Here is an 18,300-nt window from a genome sequence, read left to right on the forward strand (position 1 = left end):
CCAGAGCACATAGATAAATATCCCCGTCTATGGCTTTGAATCTCACCAGCTTCCTGTGACTCCGGCTCTGTAATGTCTGATACTGTGTTAGGGCTAGGCCTGTTGTGTTGTGTTTGCATGGCACAGAGATTAAAATGTGGGTCAGTAATCGATATTTTCAATCCACACTATGGAACATTTGTCCGTCCTTCAGTGTGAGGCTGATAATCAGTTTTTTTATATGTACATTTGTGTGGGTGTGTTATAAACACTGTGCTCCTCAGATTTCTGTCAACGCCCTGCATGTACATTTGTTTGCACTTGTCTGTGCCAGACCCACAACGGTGTATTATTTTTTTTTTTTTTGTGCCATGACCTCCGTTGCATCACTTCCTATCTGTAGTGTAACCAGCTGCCTTACCGCCGTTCACTGTTTACAAATCCTCACTTACTGTAATTGCTGCTGATAGCACAACAAATTTAACTTGGCCTAACCCCTCTTTTCCTGTTGCCAAAACGTCCAACCTCTCCACCCAGCTCTGTGCTGTTACAGTGAATACTTATCTACATCTCCTAACTCGACTCATGTGCTCCTTACTCCTCTGAACACACTCCCAGAAGATGCTGGCAAGATCGAGGGTTAGGAAATGTCAATGCCTTTTTCCAGTCTTGCCAGACGATTAATTCCTGAATATGCATCAGTGTGGAAGTGGAACGTAGCACTATCAGTCAATACTGATCTATCCTCTCAGAGCTGTTTCCTTAACTGTACTTCCCTGTTGAAGCTCTAATAAAGAACTGCTGAAAACTGAAAAACACCTTTCCTGTCCTGCATCTCTGGTTCATAATACCTCCTTTTCATAATAATGATATAAGCAGTATAATTTCTCTGTAATTGATTTTCACCATTGAAAAAAGTGGCATACTTCTCTACAAAAGAAAGAACTGTCACATTTATGTTTGGAAAAACACCCAAGTCATAAAAACAACTGTAAATCCTTGTTCAGCACAGCGACTAAGTGTAAAACATCAGTAGTGAGTGTCTGACCCAGAGGCGAGGAATAAAACATTAAAAATCATACAGAGCAATGAAATTTTCAGAACGAGATATTTTGCTTTTGAACTTAGAATTACAATTCAACACATTAGTTTTTTTTTTCCTTCCTCCAAGGTTAACTGCAGGCTCCTTGACATATTCTCTCATCTGCCTCGTCCCCATGTGTAGCATACCTTTGATGCTTTACTACAAGAAAAAGAATCACAAATGTGCTCAGCAAGCAAGCTAAAAAAGGCTGCACTAAAAAGGTGCAGCACATCTTGTAAATAAATCAGTATAGATTTTATAACTTAAAACATAAATCAGTGACGTAAAAGACTTGGAAGAATCTTAGATTAGGATTTTGTCCTATGAAATAGAGAGAGAAAAACTGAGTCACTTAAGACATTTACTTCAGAAAACATTTACAAAAAGTAAGTATGAACCTAAACAACTAATTTTAACGAATGTTGCATATGAGTTGGAAGAATTACAGTAACAGAAGTACAGTGACTAGACGCAGGTGCTTGTATGGCATCTTGAATACCTAAAAAATCATCCAGGAGCAGCCGTCTAAAGCTCCATCAGGGCTTTGATGTCGTCGATGCGAGATGTTTTCTTATCGGCATTCTTAGAGCCGAAAGCCTTCTCAAACAGATCCTGCTTCTGCCTCTGGATCTGCACCATGTTCTCCTCCACGGAGTCCTTCACGATAAACTAAAACAAAAACACAACGTAAAAAATCTGTAAACAAGCAAAAGACTTCATACACCGAATGATCATGTCCCCTCTCTAGCAGAAGACCGAGGATGAAAGGCTTTGCTGTGATACTAATTTGGTCGGTGTTATTCAAACAGTGAAATCAGAATCACTCCAACTGCACAGGACAGTAAATGCATGAGGATTTATCTTGGTGGCAGTGGTACAGAGACACTTTCACAACTTTGTCAGAGACTCACTAAAACACAGATGACAAGGACAACATGACCTCAGAGTGTGAAGTGGGACAGTGAAAAACCAGCCAAGTAAACTGAGATGTTTTCATTCTTTGGCATGCATGTGGAATCTAACAATGTGAGATTCACCATGGGAATGGAAATTTTGAATTACTTTCCATAAATCATGATGACAAATTTCTCAACTGTGCTCCCACTCTTTTAAAACATAATTAAGGAACCTGCGTGGAAAGAATAATAAATTGTAGTATAACAGTAAAACTGGGCTGGAAGTTAAAAATTTATAAGTGACATTTCAGTTGTTTTACATGGACTGTGGAAGACAATTAGTCACTGTTGGCTAACTAGGACTATTAAATGTTGATTCATGCGAATTGTCTCATTACAAATACACTATATTACCAAAAGTATTCGCTCACCCATTCAAATGATCAGAATCAGGTGTCCTAATCACTTGGCCTGGCCACAGGTGTATAAAATCAAGCACTCAGGCATGCAGACTGTGAAACAAGACATTTGTGAAAGAATGGGCCGCTCTCAGGAGCTCAGTGAATTCCAGCGTGGAACTGTCATAGGATGCCACCTGTGCAACAAATCCAGTCGTGAAATTTCCTCGCTCCTAAATATTCCACAGTCAACTGTCAGCTCTATTATAACAAAATGGAAGCGTTTGGGAACAACAGCAACTCAGCCACGAAGTGGTAGGCCACCTAAAGTGACGGAGAGGGGTCAGCGGATGCTGAAGCGCATAGTGCAAAGAGGTCGCCGACTTTCTGCACAGTCAATTGCTACAGAGCTACAAACTTCATGTGACCTTCAGATTAGCCCAAGTACAGTACGCAGAGAGCTTCATGGAATGGGTTTCCATGGCCGAGCAGCTGCAGCCAAGCCACACATCACCAAGTGCAATGCAAAGCGTCGGATGCAATGGTGTAAAGCATGCCGCCACTGGCCTCTAGAGCAGTGGAGACGCGTTCTCTGGAGTGATGAATCACGCTTTTCCATCTGGCAATCTGATGGACGAGTCTGGGTTTGGAGGTTGCCAGGAGAACGGTACATTTCAGACTGCATTGTGCCGACTGTGAAATTTGGTGGAGGAGGAATTATGGTGTGGGGTTGTTTTTCAGGAGCTGGGCTTGGCCCCTTAGTTCCAGTGAAAGGAACTTTGAATGCTTCAGGATACCAAAACATTTTGGACAATTCCATGCTCCCAACCTTGTGGGAACAGTTTGGAGCGGGCCCCTTCCTCTTCCAACATGACTGTGCACCAGTGCACAAAGCAAGGTCCATAAAGACATGGATGACAGAGTCTGGTGTGGATGAACTTGACTGGCCTGCACAGAGTCCTGACCTGAACCCGACAGAACACCTTTGGGATGAATTAGAGCGGAGACTGAGAGCCAGGCCTTCTCGACCAACATCAGTGTGTGACCTCACCAATGCGCTTTTGGAAGAATGGTCAAAAATTCCTATAAGCACTCTCCTCAACCTTGTGGACAGTCTTCGCAGAAGAGTTGAAGCTGTAATAGCTGCAAAAGGTGGACCGACATCATATTGAACTCTATGGGTTAGGAATGGGATGGCACTTCAGTTCATAGTATGAGTAAAGGCACGTGAGCGAATACTTTTGGTAATATAGTGTACATTTTAGGGACTTGGTTGACTACTTTGGTTGCACTTTACAAACTCCACCATCACCATAAGAATCTATCTATCTATCTATCTATCTATCTATCTATCTATCTATCTATCTATCTATCTATCTATCTATGTGTATACACATACACACATACACACACACACACACACGTTTTAATATGCTTCTGTCCATTGATGTGTACATGATATGCTTCATTTTCTGAATGGACTGGCAATTTAATTGTGAATATTGACTAGATCTGTTTGGTATTCTCCAAATTTGATGCACAATTATCAGTGCTGGCTTTCCAAAGGGAATCTCCTGTGGGCCAGTGAAAACAATTTATCACCGGCCTGCTTAGGGAACATTTCCAGCCATCTTTCTGACCTTGGTCACAACAACCTTCTTCGTCTGGCCCAGGCGGTGGCAGCGGTCGATACACTGCTCCTCGGCAGCAGGGTTCCATGCCTATGACACACACATACAGTGCAGCACATGTAGTATGGATCATGGATGTTTGATTTGGTTTGAAAACAGATACAGTGCAGCACAAAACTGTAGGCATCAAGGTGTTTTCAGTCGGTACATTCAGACATGAAGGCAAATGGGTTGCCAGTCAAAGTCTGTACTCACAGGGTCCATGAGGAAAACGTGGGAGGCAGCAGTCAAGTTAAGCCCCACCCCTCCAGCTTTGAGTGACAGCAGCATGATGACGGGGCTGTCAGGGGCAGAGCTCTGGAACTCCTGGATGACCTGGGCTCGTTTCTTCTGGCTCATGGTGCCGTCTAAACGCACAAAACTGAAACCATGCTCTCTGTTGGAGAGGGAGGAGGAGAGCATAAGGACATAAGTCATAACATTACGGTACAGAAAATTAAATACAGGGGAATTACAGAAATTTGACAGTCAAGAGCTACTGGTTAACTGCTAACAGATCATGTTTATGTTTAATATCTTGGTTGATGTAAAAATATCCAGACCTGAAAGAGTAGTTTAAGGCCTTCATACATTCCATATTCAATTCACAGCCATTTTTTAGGGCAGGAACCAGCCTCCTACTAAAAATGCTTGTACAAGCCAATAGTATATGAAACCTGTGTTCTCAACTATCACAGGAACACCACTCCACACATTTCTAATGCTGTTGCATTAGTGAGAATAAACAGGTGAACTGTTTGAGGGGCCCTGTGTGACTTTTACTGGAATGATTTCATACATGCAAAGTTAGTAAATACTAACCGGGAGCTGTTGGTGATTTCTGAAAAACGCAAACTGTGGTGCAAAAACCATCATTAGCATAGGCTTGTAAAAATCCTGTGTGTGTGTGTGTGTGTGTGTGTGTAAGACCCGCACCTAAGTGGGGTCTCCAGTATGGTGAGGAAGCGTGTGAACTGAGAAACCACCAGAGACTTGATGCTGCGGTCTTCAAACTGCAGCCTGCGCAGGTTGCCCATCAGTGCATCCACCTGTGGAGAAACAAACCCCTCTCTCACATGGGAGAATATTCTATAATTTCCCTTTTAACAATGCTGAGCAGTGATTAAGACTCGGGAGACAGACTCAATACTTTTTGAGTGATGGTGACTTGGCAGCTCAGTAAAGGCTATGCATCATTAGGACAGTTGATGTGTTCAGATGCAAAAGAAAAGAAATTACTCCCTATTCTGCCCTGACAGCAGCTGCAGAGGTGCTGATTTTGCAACAGAGATCACTCTGATTTACACTATTGTTTCCTTATTCATTCCTGTCATGTTCCTACTTGAGGCCTTAATGTCAGTAGAGGTGAATGATAAACATGAAATGTTGAAACATGTTGTGTTTCCAAAAAGAATTTTATTGTACGTGCCTCCTCACATCCTAAACATTTAACTTTAAAACATAAATGTGTCTGGGAATCCTAATGATCACTTACATGCTTCTGATCACTGTATTTTTAGGGCTGCACAACACACACTCACACACACACACACACACACACACACACACACACACATATATGTCTTCTTTACTGAATATTGCTGTTGCAGAAAATGGCCAAAAACATTTATTTATCCTTTTTTAAAAGAAGACACTCTGAGACACTCAAATTGATTTATATGCAACTTAGAGCAAGAAACTGTGCACAGCACCAGAACCACCTTTACTTCTGAGGAAAAAACAGCAGCCTCATGACTAATGAAAGCCTCAGCGTGTGTGTGTGTGTGTGTGTGTGTGTGCGTGTGTGTGTAACTGAGTGTACCTTTGAGCTGGACCTCCAGTTCTGTGAGTTTGCGCTGTCCTCCTCTTCCATTTCTTCCGGTGGAAACTCTACCAGTTCATTGGTCTTGATCTCACTTCGACACAGAGGACAGCGCGCCATCTCCTACCGACATGTGTGCATGTTCACACACAAAACACACACACAAACACAGACATACACAGATGATTACATCAACAAAGCACACCTGACTCTTCTCATTTAATTAAAATACAATAATCTGTTATCCGCTGTGGGCAGCACATGTACCTTCTCGGTGCTGATGACCTGAGCAATGCAGGGCCGGCAGTAGACGTGGGCGCAGTGTGTGATGACGGGCAGACGGACCGAGTCCAGACACACAGAGCACTCCTCATCCGAGCCGCTGGCCAGCACCAACCTCAGCTTCTCGATAAGCCGCTCTCGCAGCTCCGCCGGGGTGGCCGCTGCAGCTGCAGGGACAGAGGAGAAGTGTGGGGAGGATCATGTACTTTATTAACTTTAAAATCTGCAAATACAGAGAGGGAGAGAAGAGAATTATTTTAAATTAAGAACCCACAGGTAAAGTGGACTTTACATTATTTATGATCGTGCGCCATTTGACGTAAATGAATAAAAAAGAAAGTGGGTCCTTCTGATCTTTAAGTGACTTACTCTTTTGAAATTCAATCGCAGCCTTGGTCACTCTGAGTGCTTAAATATTGAATTAAGTTACTTTTTCCACATGTATTATTTCTGACATTGGGTATTGGTGATCATGAATTTAACTGACTAGTTACCAATGGTAAGAGGAAGCCAGCTCAGTCATAAAGGACAGATCAAGACTTAACACTACATATATTTAGATAAAAATATAACAAATTTACACAGTTTGGCCAGCAATGCCATACAGCCACCAGAACGATGTGTTGATAACGATGTGATGTAAAAAAAAAATCTGAATACAACATATCATTTCAGTCTGGTGATTGGATTAATGAAATATATGAAGAAATAGGAAGAGCAAGGAGAGAGGGAAAGCATGAAAAAACTGTTGAGATGCAAAGACTGAAATTCTCTGAAAGAGGAAATTGGGACAGAGAGAAGAGGGGGGAGGAGAGTGAAAAGTGTAGTAAGGTGAAGAATGAACAAAGTGAGATATTTTGACAGAGGAAATTACAGAACCAGAGGAGGAAGAGAAAGGTGTAAAGATGCAGGAAAGGAGGGGAATGAAAAAATTTGATGAAGCAAGCAAAAGAAAGAAGCCTTGATGTTAATGAAGGAAGAGGGAGTGACAGTAACTTTGAGCTGGGAGAGACACTACTTAATATTTGAACAGTACATACTGTGTGTATGTGTGTGTTTGTTGTGTGAACATGTGCAATAAAAAAAACTGAAATTTCATCATCACTGTATGTACCCAAGTCTGACGAGATCTTAGCCAGCAGATCAGGGTGGCAGCAGAGCTGTCGGAGCCTCATCAAGATGGCCAGCACATCAGCATAGTTCCTCAGCACTGTGCCCTCAGCCATATATCTACACACACACACACACACACACAAATGAAACATTTCTCAGCAGTGACTTAAATCTTCTGTAATTTTTCCGAGTGAAGCTCATATCCTGATAAACAGCTGAAAGACAACAAAGCAACCATATTGAGGAAGAAATTAACAGAATATAGTTTGCAATCTGTTAAACACAGTAAACAGGTGTCAGGGTTGTGTAATGATTCTTGTCCTTCCTGACAGTCACACGTTTGATCCTTTCAACATTCAGTGTGTGTCCAACTTTTTTTTTTTTACTTTTTATAAGAACATATTCAGGACTTCATTTCTAACAACTGCTGTATCCTCATATTTATTGCTGGAAAACTTTTCCACGGAGATCGCTGACAGTTGATCTTATCTTATCTAAGCTACTGTGCCCTGTCAGTGCCAGCCTTAAATATATAACATACACACACACTCTCACTCAGGTGTGTACCTGCGGATGGTGTTTCTTCCCTCAGTGCGTGCCAGCTCATACTGCTCTCTCTCCTCCTGGGTGAGCTTGACCTGCTCCACACACACAACCTTCTCCGGCAGAGACACCAGGGGGCGCCCGTTCACCTCACTGGTCTTGGTGCGGCGCAGCGTGATGCACTTCACCAGGGTCTGAAGGTTCCTGCACACACACACACACACACACACACACACACACACACACACACACACACACACACACACACACACACACACACACACACACACACACACACACACACACACACACACACACACACACACACACACACACACACACACACACACAGAATCAAGAATCTGTTGGTAGTGATGCCCAGTGTCTGAAATATCAGAACTAAAATATAAATGACTAACACTTGATAACTAAAATGACAAACCCTCTCCCAGCCACCCTGTCTTTTAAGATCAAAACCAGGTTTCCACAAAGGGAACTCTTAAACAGACACTGTAATACTGAATAGGCATGTCTACTGAATCTAGTTATCTTCATTCTTCCATTGGCAAATTAGTCTGTTGTAATCAACTCTATATTTTCCCAACGACCAAAAAAGTAAAATTTAGTGACAAAGGTGCCAACTTGGCAACACTGATGTGAAGAGGTTCTGAATGACAGCTGAGTGTGTCAGGTCCTTATATAGGAGGAGGGTCCCATCTCCTCCTGACATGGGCATCACTAGCCAATTAGTGCAGCTTTAATGTTATTTGAACCTCTAATATGGTTCATGCAGGCATTACCCATATTGAGACAAATGCTATGAAAGAGAATGTAATGGCATTCACTCACTGGATGCCGACCCGGTCTCCTTGTGTGACCGGTCGCTGGATCACTCTGTTCCACCAGTCCTTCACATCGAACGGCTTCAGACGCAGGAAGGCCAGCAGCACCCACAGGTCCTTCACAGAGTTCTGAATGGGGGTGCCTGGAGAGACAAAACATTAACTGTATACTGGGGATTACAAATAAAATAAAGAATTTGTGTATCCTGTGTGTTTGTGTGTTTGTGTGTTCATGTGTCTGATGGGGAGGCATACCTGAGAGTATCCATCGTCGCTGAGCTTTCAGGTCGAGCACGGCTTTGCTCATCTGTGTGTTGGGGTTCCTCACGACGTGTCCTTCATCCAGCACCACCCTCAACCAATTGATACCATGAAGAGGACTCTTATTCTGAAAGGAAGGCACATTTAAAGCCCCATTTTCGTGGGCGTGCAAAGACTGTTATAAGCAGCACTGACCAACAGGCATTTTGGTGACCTGGAAACACGCTTTGCCCGTTCATGTGGTGTTTTCGCACCAGGTTCCGCACAAAGGTGGGAGAGGTGGTGCACCAAAATGGCAGGTTTATATAGATAAGGAAGTGCAAGGTGAGATGTGCTATTCCGGTAAAAAATTAATCACAATAAGAGCCCAGAAGACCACATCTGATCTCAGCACAGGATCAATGCAGCCTGGATTACACACAAGGATTATTACACCAGATATTACACCAACAACTCAGCAACTTAGATTCAACAATAAATCGTCCAGGGAAAGAACCAGATAGTGGAGCGATCCGATTCTGTTGGTATCATGACTTTTAGTTTACACCCCTGAATTCAGCTTCTTTCATGAGCGTCTAAATTTCTGTTTAAAGACTGTCACGTTAGAGCCGGGGTCTCCACTCACCCCGAAGTCGGCGGAGAGCACATTGTAGGTTGTGAGCACCACATCCTGGGACGACAGGAACTTCTTGCTCCTGTTGCGCTCTGAACCGTAGTAAAGATACAAATTCAGCTTGACATTAGGACGTACATGCTGCTCAAATTGGTCCTGCACACATATACACACACAAGGGGAAAAGGAAAACAACCATAAAATTTTGTTACTTCAGGGAGGAAAGAAAGCATCACATCTTGCACAACAGTGAATTCCCATTTTAAAGGTTTAAAAAATTAAACAAATACTAGAGCCTTGAAGTTTTTTCAACCTCTAACTAGAAGCTTTTCTAAAGTTTTGCATTGTCTGCTCACAATGTCAAATAGCTAACAAGCTAGGTTTCCACTTCATCTCCCTGCATCCACATGAAGAACAGAAGGACAGAGATTGCAAGTAAAAGCAGCAGTTTGTAATTGTATGTGTGTGTGTGTGTGTGTGTGTTCGTTCCTACCAGCCAGTTGCTGAGCACAGACAGTGGACAGATGATGAGAGTGGCTCTAGCTGATAAGTCCTCAGCACTCAGAGAAGAGGTTTCCACACCTGCACATGCAGAGATGCATAAACATCAATTGATATTAATGTCATTTCATTCTTCCAAATTTCATGTAATACTGAGAACAGCTGATGCAAATATTCTTATAGAACTCACCGGGGGCTGGAGTGGCCTTCTTGGCAGTTTTCTTAATCTTTGAGCTCATTCCTGATGTTGAGCCACTCAGCGCTGCAGCAAAGCCATCATCCTCCAGGAGTGCTGGAGGCTCTGCGTTGTAGGCAGATTAAAATGGGTGAACATCATTTGAGTGAAACAATTAAGCCACAGTAAACCACACAAAATCAAAGTTACAAAACTAATTCATGAATGACCATAACAGTACAGTTGATTCAGCAGTCTCAAGCATAGATAGAATCTTTTGTACCTGTCTTGGATTTTCTCTTGGTGGCTTTCTGCTTGCCTTGGCTTGCACCTTAAAGATGGGAAAGCCGGTAAAAAAATGATATTAGTCATAAAATCTGAGAAAGACAGGAACATACAAATTACACAACCACGTTTTCAAGTGGCTGATGTGTGGAGGTCACAAATGTTTCTTACTTGTCTTCTGTGACTCGACCTCCACTGCCTCCGGTGAATCAACACATATCACCTCGATCTGGTTACTGACACACACGTGAACGTGTGAACAGATGCAGCAAAAACAGGATATGGACAAAAAATAGAGTGAACAGAGAGAATGGTGTAGGCAGCACAATAAATAAGAAATGTGCATCTCTGGTCTTCACATTTCATTTCATTTTCAGAGAAGATGTGAGTGTGTGGTGTTAATTGTTCAACAATATCAGACTCACACATATAAAAAGCATACCGAGATGTGCAAATACTCATTCTTTGCTTTCTACATCTAAGCTATAAAGAGGCAAAAATAATGATAACTGCTCAAGGGAAGTTAACAAGAGCTCAAAACAATGTCTCCAAACTGCTTCCTTACCAACAGCCAAAAAAGTCAAAGTATTGACTTTACAAAAAAGTGAAGGGAGAACAGAGAGGAAATCTTAGCATCTTTGTGATCTTGGTGAAACTATAATTTGCAGTTTTCTGGCCTTTTTTACTTGATAAATGGCAGAATGATACATTATCAAGCTCTTGTCCTAATCAAAGTACGCCTATCGTCTCAGTTATGTAATGCCAGATTGTCATAATCAGTTAAGACATAACACTTACATGTCTGAACATCGAGAATCAGCTGCTGTATCATCCACTCCTGTGCGATCCCTTTCACTACTGCTTCCTGAAAATTAAATAATAAAAAATATAAAACATTAAAAAATCATTATATCACCATTCCTGTTTATTGCTCTTGTTGTGTTTTCTGTTTCCGTTAAACCTTTTTTTTCATGAACACCCCAAGGACTTGATTTAATGCTCACACCAGAAATCTAACACGTGCATTCATATACACACAAACACACACACAAAAGGAACAAAGAAAGGCCATATACAAGCATGCACACATTCACTCTCACAAGCCCAAGACACAGACACATGGACAGACTGAACGACAGGAGGACAAACACAAAGTGTTAAAAACTGTGTACCTTCCAGCTTGGGGGCCTTCCGCAAGTTTGCAGAGGCTTTGGTAGGTGAGGACTGCTCATCCATCATTGAAACACACAAACACATGCACACTATAATACATATACACAATTCAATGCATATCAGAACGTCTATTTATTTGAGGCGTCTATTTACACACACACACACATAACTCCACACATAACCTCAGATGCACTTACACACTTCTCTACAGGAAGAGGCTTTCCTTTGTGGAAGTTGGTGAGGATCAGAGCGATGGTTGTCAAAGTTTTCCCCTGAAACACAAACAGAAAGATCCGAGTGTAATTTGATGCACGTGTGGTGAGATAAGAGCAGTCTAAAGCATATTAGGGATGCCACAAGAGCCGATACTTACCGATACCACATCAATGCAAAATTTCGAGAAACCTAATGGTAATCTTTTTCAGAAAGTAGTACCGTCTTTGTGAGTAACAGCGCACCCACTAGCAACACAAGACCACACTGGAGCGCAGTGCACGCAGACAAATAACAACGATGACACCTGCACACTAACAAAAAACTTCTGGAAAGAGCAAATTAAAAAGTCACGTGTAGAACTATTTTCCCTTGAGGCAGATGGAGAAGGCAACAAAGACGAGCAAAAGCCAATGAGCAATCAGTGTGTCCACATTTTCCAGACGAAAGGTGGCAAAACATCCAATCTAGCCAACCACGTTGATTATTTGTAATTAATAAAGTACACAAATTTATAATGATGAATATGGGATATCATTGTCTCTAAGGCATCAAATTTGGCATTGAGAATCGTGGATTTTTACTAGTACTGGCTTTGACTAGCAAAATTCTGGTATTGTGACATCCCTAAAGCATGTAAACATTGAGCACAATGTAAAATGTAAAACAGCAGCTCTGATGGGTACCGTATTATTTTGCTGTTTTCATGCAAGAAAAAAACAACTATCTAGTATGTTAAACTGTAGGTGTAATATTTTATTGCTCACAATCAACCATACAAACTCTGGCATGCAGTTTGGCGTAATTTTCCCATACAAAATCAATAGCAATCAATTCATTCATCCCCCAATTATAATTATATTCCATTGCACATATTCACAAATATCAGTGGGAGTATGTGTCGCTCACCAGTCCCATATCATCTGCCAGTATCCCCCCACGGACCCTCTCGGGCACTTCCTTGGCAGAGAAGCATGTGAGTCTGTTGTAGTAAAGCTCTCCTCTCTTCTCCCAGAAGGGCGGGAGCTCAGATTTATTTTCACAAGCACACATCCAGGACAGAGCCTGCTTCTGGTGGGGCAGCAGAGGAGTGCTCACCGCCTGCACACAAAAAAACAAAGAGGTAGGCTCACATTTAAGCTGCCCTAAGCAAGATAAATACAACGGTCTTATCAGTCTGCACTACAATTTGAAACTGCAGCAGAAAAGAGCATCCCGACACCAAAGATTTGTCCTACTTGTCCAAACTGATTTTAGTTTCCGACACACACCTCCGCAGCTTCTTTCTCCCCTTCTTTACTTTCCATCAACCCCTCAAACAGGTTGTCAAATGCGTTCTTCAGCTGAAACAAGAGAGCCCACAATTTAGCACAGTAATACACCTTTTCATTAAAATATCATACATGAAAACAAAGCTGTTTGATTAATCAGGGCTGTTGAATGAAGCAACATTATACAAAACCTTGTACAGTGTTCAGCGATAAATATACTTGGTGCTAAAATATTCGAATATTCCCTATCATCACACCTAAAAGCAATGTTTTGAACTAATTAAATACAGTTGTTGTACCTCCTGTGCAGTCAGTGGGATGGTCAAACCTTTTCTGGGTAATGGTGCAGTACCACTCCAAGGACCTGATTTCATGCTCGCACCTGAAATCAAACACATGCATGCGCGTGTGCGCGCACACACACACGCACGCACGCACGCACGCACGCACGCACGCACGCACACACACACACACACACACCAAAACTAACTAACTAAACTCATGAAAATGTGTGAAAACTGACACTTTTAACGCAATAATCTCTGCTAAATGGATGCTGATATTTGTTTGTGTGAGAGATATTTGTCAATGAGGCAGTGAGTGGAAAGGTGTATGTGATCTAGGTATTGCTAATGTTGTGGGGACATAAATCTGTTTACACAGTCATGTTGTGGGGACTCGTCTCCCTTATGGGGACAAAAAGCTAAGTCCACTTAGTGAAAATCATGAATTTTAGGGTGAAAACTTGATTTAAAGGTAAGATAACTTTAGGGTTAGGCAGGTAGTAGTTAGGGTTAAGGTTAGCATAAATCTCCAGGAAATGAATGTAAGTCAATGTAATGTCCTCTGAAGTGATGGAAACATGACTGTGTGTGTGCGTGTGTGTGTGTGTGTGTGTGGACCTGCTCCTTTGTTTCCATCGGTGTTCAGTTTGTATCCGTGACGTGCCAACCCTTGAATCACAGCATCTTTGTTCTCCTCTTTCCCCCAGAAGGACAGCATCACTGGCATGGTGAACTGGTTTTTTGTCCTTGAGTGCACCACCCTGGAACAGCAAACACACGAGCAAACAGTCACACGCGCAAAATTCACAGTTTATAACTCTAATATAATCACTGGACACATGAGCTTATAGTTTCTGCTTTCCACACTGAAAAGAAGAGGGGGTATTAAGATATCTGACTATGAACAAATCTGTCTGGCGTGAAAATGGTTCCACAAAGCCAACTTTTACATAATGTCATCCGGCTTACTCAAGCCTGGTTTAAACAATCCAGATCACTTTTTACAGCAAGCACAGACTATTCAAAATAGACAAAAGAGGTGCCTAAAGCTACATTAAGCAATATGTTTTTTTTTTTCCCAGTAAAAGGAACCCTTGCAATGTGAGGGTCATTACTGTGGTTCTTCTTTCCATCAGCCAACCTGTTGTTATTTCCTGGTTTTAACTTTCTAAATTTCTGGATTGTCCCGAATAAGTTCCTCTTCTTGCAGCTTTAACTTCATTAAAAACTTCTCTGAAACCGCACATTCTTCAGATGAACACATCCAAATTTCAGATCCATCGTGAGAGTGCTTCTGTTGCTGCAATCAGCACTGCAGTGACAGAAAAAGTTCATTCAAAGCACCTTAGCCTGCAGCTGAATGTCTGAACCTTCACCACATTTTTCAAACTGCACAAAACAATACAAAAAAAAAAAAAAAAATCCAACAAAAGCCGTGTGAAAGTGAAATGTATCGCTCATTTCCATCCCGAAAACGCATTTTTTCACCTTCGCTTTCAGTTTTGAACAAATGATCTACTGTGATCCTGGAAGAAAGACCAACTCCGTTTCTTTACAAATGGGGGTTTGAGCTCTCAGCGCCCTCTAGTGGTCAGAAATCGCTTCGCGCAGTTTTAAAGGGAGCCTAAGATACCCATAAGCCTCTTCTTAAGGCAGGATGAGGCAGGTTTTATTCCAGATTGTACAGACTGACATCACTGAATCTGCTGAGTAGTGTCATTTTCTCATCTCTAACATGATAATGGGGAATGACACTGAGAAGTGTAAGGCAGTTAAAATTGTCCCAATACACTGAAGAAATTGATAAATCAGTTTATCCCTAGTGATTATTTCCCTTACCCCTCTACTTTGGCCAGGTTGTTGTCCATTACGTGGGCCATGGCTGCTGCCAGCTCCCGCTTGATGTGTCCCACCTGGCTGCCGTACACATTGGCCACCATCACAGCGTTGCGGTCGTATGGATTCTGGGGCTGCCGCACCAAGGCAACCATTTCCCCCTGGTTCACCTGTCAGAGCACATCACACAAAACACACTCTCACACAGAGACACTCTCGCTCTGAAGATTTTTTTTTTTTTACACTTATGTGCCAGCACTCGGGGTGAAAAACCAAACTGTTAAAACAAACTGTTCAAGACACAGCGCGCCCTACAAAGTGCAGTGTTGCAAACAAATCTGCTGCATGAGAGCATCTAACCACACACTGCGCTGATGAATTAATGAATACACTGAAAGCATTTTTATGTTTGTTTTACTCTAATAAACTTTTGATTTCATTTTCTTAACCCAAATCTCTGAGTGAAAAAGTTATTTTTGTAAATAAGACAAAATACAGAGAACAGTGGAGATGGTAGTGGTTTTGTTCTCACTGATGTACAAAACAAACTGAACTGAAAGTGAAATCATGACCCAAAAACATTAATACAAACTGAACCGTGGGCTTACTGAACTGTTACCCCATTAGTGTAGCATTGTTTTTTTTTTTTTTGTTTGTTTGTTCAATACCCAGTCTAGAATTTATTTTAGTTTCATATTTATTGTGTGCTTATTGGCTGTCTCAAATGCCTTATTAATTGCACTGATGGAGGCAAAGTGCTCATAATTTTGTTGTCCTTGTACAATGACAGTACAACTTTGTATTCTATCCTATCCTATTCTAGTCAGCTCCACTCAAACTAAGTCAGCCTCCATGTGAAATCACTGCACTTTGGGAGAAAATGAAACAGGCTGACGCTCACCACCCCGGTGTAGTATCTGAGGCCCACCACGGTGCCCTGCATCTGACCAAACAGCACGCTGCCGTCTGCGTCCGGCTCCTCAGACACCGCAGCTCGGATGGCCTGCGACAGACTCTCTGTGTTTGTCTCATGGCGATCTGTGAAGAGGTCCACCTCACTGTACCTGTCCCAACCGAACCGCCACCTGCGGGAAAACATCACTCCTGCAACACACACACAAAATACAAGCAGTCCAAGATTATTACAGTTAACTAAACCTAAACTAAAAACTAAAGCTAGGTTTGAAATAACATTTTAGTTAAGGCAAATAAAAACATAAACTAGACTTTAGAAAAAAAAATAACTGAAAAAATATTATGTAAAATAAAATAAATTAAAAAATATATACAGAAAATGTCTTCAGTTTTCATCTTTGTCAATTTGGTCAAGTTTATCATCACAACAACATGAGGAGGTGGTGCTGATGCTGACGTTTACTCAGACTGGGAGCTCAACATGACTGGGCGTCAATGGTCTTCACAAAGTGCTGGGTTTTTATTGTAAAAAACTATTGCGAATTTCTTCAATCTAATACTGCCAACTACAACAAACTGAACTAAAACTAACCATTTCAAACAATAAAAACTAGACTGAGACGAGTATACCTACACTGGAAACTAAGTGAAACTACATTGTTCATATCAAAAATTAAAAACAAAACCAAATCAGACAAATCTTCCATAAACCCATCTCTTTCCTTTTTGGAGAGAGTTTTCGTTAAAATAAATAAATAAATAAATAAATAAATATTATAGCATATTCCTGCATTGACTAATATGAATTTAGCTGCACCATCACTTATAGATACTGTCGGCTGCAATTAGCCTACAGGTGCGTAGTTAGCTTTTTTTTTTTTTTTACAAGCTAAATAACAAGCTATATCCATCTTATTTGCCACCAATTTCAAATGGACTACCTGGCGTTAGACACGTCTAGTCTTAAGTAACGTTAACATTATTCATGCTGTTAAAATAAGTCGTGTTATTTAGAGAGGTAGCATGCTAACCACCCTGTCACTTGTAAGCTAACGGAGCCGTGCTAGCTGATGTTAGCCTGCATGTGTGTCCGTTACGACAGAAAAGGAAGCAGAAACAGTTTAATTCATACTATCTGCTTCTCCTCGGCAACAGCGGACCTGCTGATCCAGGAAAAAACACGCTGTTTAACGTATTTGATGGGCTGTTGTTGCTTTTTGTTGGTACTTTTTTCCGCTGGAGGATGTCAAACGGGAGACCAGCGTTAAGCTAGCTGCAATACAAACAAGACTTCCGGTAGTACCTTTCAAAATACACTGGAAATCAATAAAGCGCACATTTTGGGATAAGTCTGAAAATACAGCTTTTGTTTTGTTTTTGTTATTTCTAAATAGCCAATAGGTATTTTTTTCAATAACATTTGGAACTTCACTTTGTGTAAGTGTTTTGATTTGACTTTTTGCCATTGTTATAGTTTTGTATTTCTTTTTTTTTTTTTTTTTTTTTTCTTTTTTAGTTTGTTTTTGATTTTAACTTTCAGTTCTGTTTAGTTTCAGTTAGTTTCCAGAGTGGGCTTGCTTGTTTAAGTTCATGTTTAGCTTTAGTTTGGGTTTTCATGTGTACGGTACTACCTTCAGTTAGTTTTTTAATATGATAATATGGGTGCAAAATTTAAAAAGTTCAACACAAACCCCAACAGTTTGTGAAGGCAGTTGACTCTCAGTCATGTCGACGTCCCAGTCTCAAGAAACATCAGTGCCAACGCCTCCTCATGCTTGATAAAACTGGCTAATCTGACAAAGACTAAAACTAAAGACACTTTCTGTATATTTTTATTTCCATTTATTCCATTTTTCAATATTGTTCATTTTTTTCTTAAAGTCAAGTTCCTATTTTTATTTCAGTTAACTGAATGTCTTTTTCACACCCAGTTTTAGTTTGTAGTTAAGTTTTAGTTAATTATAATAACATTAATGCTTTTATTTTGAAGGCAGATTCACCGTACTTCCGGTCGTGTTGCCGCTATCTTTACTCGCGTGCCGCCCCTCAGTCGACTCGGCTTGTTGTGCTAGCCGAGTTACGCGCGTTCCCACTGTTGACCAATGAGAGCAACGGAAGCCGAGAGGTTCCGATTCTGCGCTCGC

The 18,300-nt window shown here is 41.3% G+C and overlaps 1 protein-coding gene across 3 annotated transcripts; it reads right to left on the reverse strand.

Moving 5' to 3' along the window:
• Positions 1 to 905: 905 nt before the first annotated feature.
• Positions 906 to 18,255, reverse strand: hltf (helicase-like transcription factor). 3 transcript variants are annotated; one of them, XM_030081750.1, is made up of 26 exons: positions 17,289 to 17,430; positions 16,143 to 16,345; positions 15,245 to 15,411; positions 14,024 to 14,166; positions 13,421 to 13,503; positions 13,122 to 13,193; positions 12,760 to 12,951; positions 11,835 to 11,909; positions 11,637 to 11,688; positions 11,263 to 11,329; positions 10,636 to 10,700; positions 10,463 to 10,510; positions 10,195 to 10,305; positions 9,997 to 10,085; positions 9,516 to 9,659; positions 8,885 to 9,017; positions 8,637 to 8,772; positions 7,812 to 7,991; positions 7,246 to 7,361; positions 6,117 to 6,298; positions 5,850 to 5,972; positions 4,964 to 5,076; positions 4,244 to 4,424; positions 3,998 to 4,078; positions 1,563 to 1,732; positions 906 to 1,222 (listed from the first exon to the last, which is right to left on the reverse strand). In XM_030081750.1, exons 2-25 carry the CDS (start codon positions 16,338 to 16,340, stop codon positions 1,589 to 1,591), a joined length of 2,895 nt encoding a protein of 964 aa, XP_029937610.1. In that variant the 5' UTR covers positions 16,341 to 16,345; positions 17,289 to 17,430; the 3' UTR covers positions 906 to 1,222; positions 1,563 to 1,588. The 3 variants fall into 3 exon arrangements, with proteins under 3 accessions (XP_029937610.1, XP_029937611.1, XP_029937612.1); XM_030081751.1 differs by lacking the exons at positions 906 to 1,222; positions 17,289 to 17,430 and adding an exon at positions 18,162 to 18,255 and having other exon boundaries at positions 1,408 to 1,732; XM_030081752.1 differs by lacking the exon at positions 906 to 1,222 and having other exon boundaries at positions 1,408 to 1,732; positions 17,317 to 17,433.
• Between the last annotated feature and the right edge of the window lie 45 nt (positions 18,256 to 18,300).

This window comes from Myripristis murdjan, chromosome 22 (genome assembly GCF_902150065.1).
Source record: "Myripristis murdjan chromosome 22, fMyrMur1.1, whole genome shotgun sequence".
Lineage (NCBI taxonomy): Eukaryota > Metazoa > Chordata > Actinopteri > Holocentriformes > Holocentridae > Myripristis > Myripristis murdjan.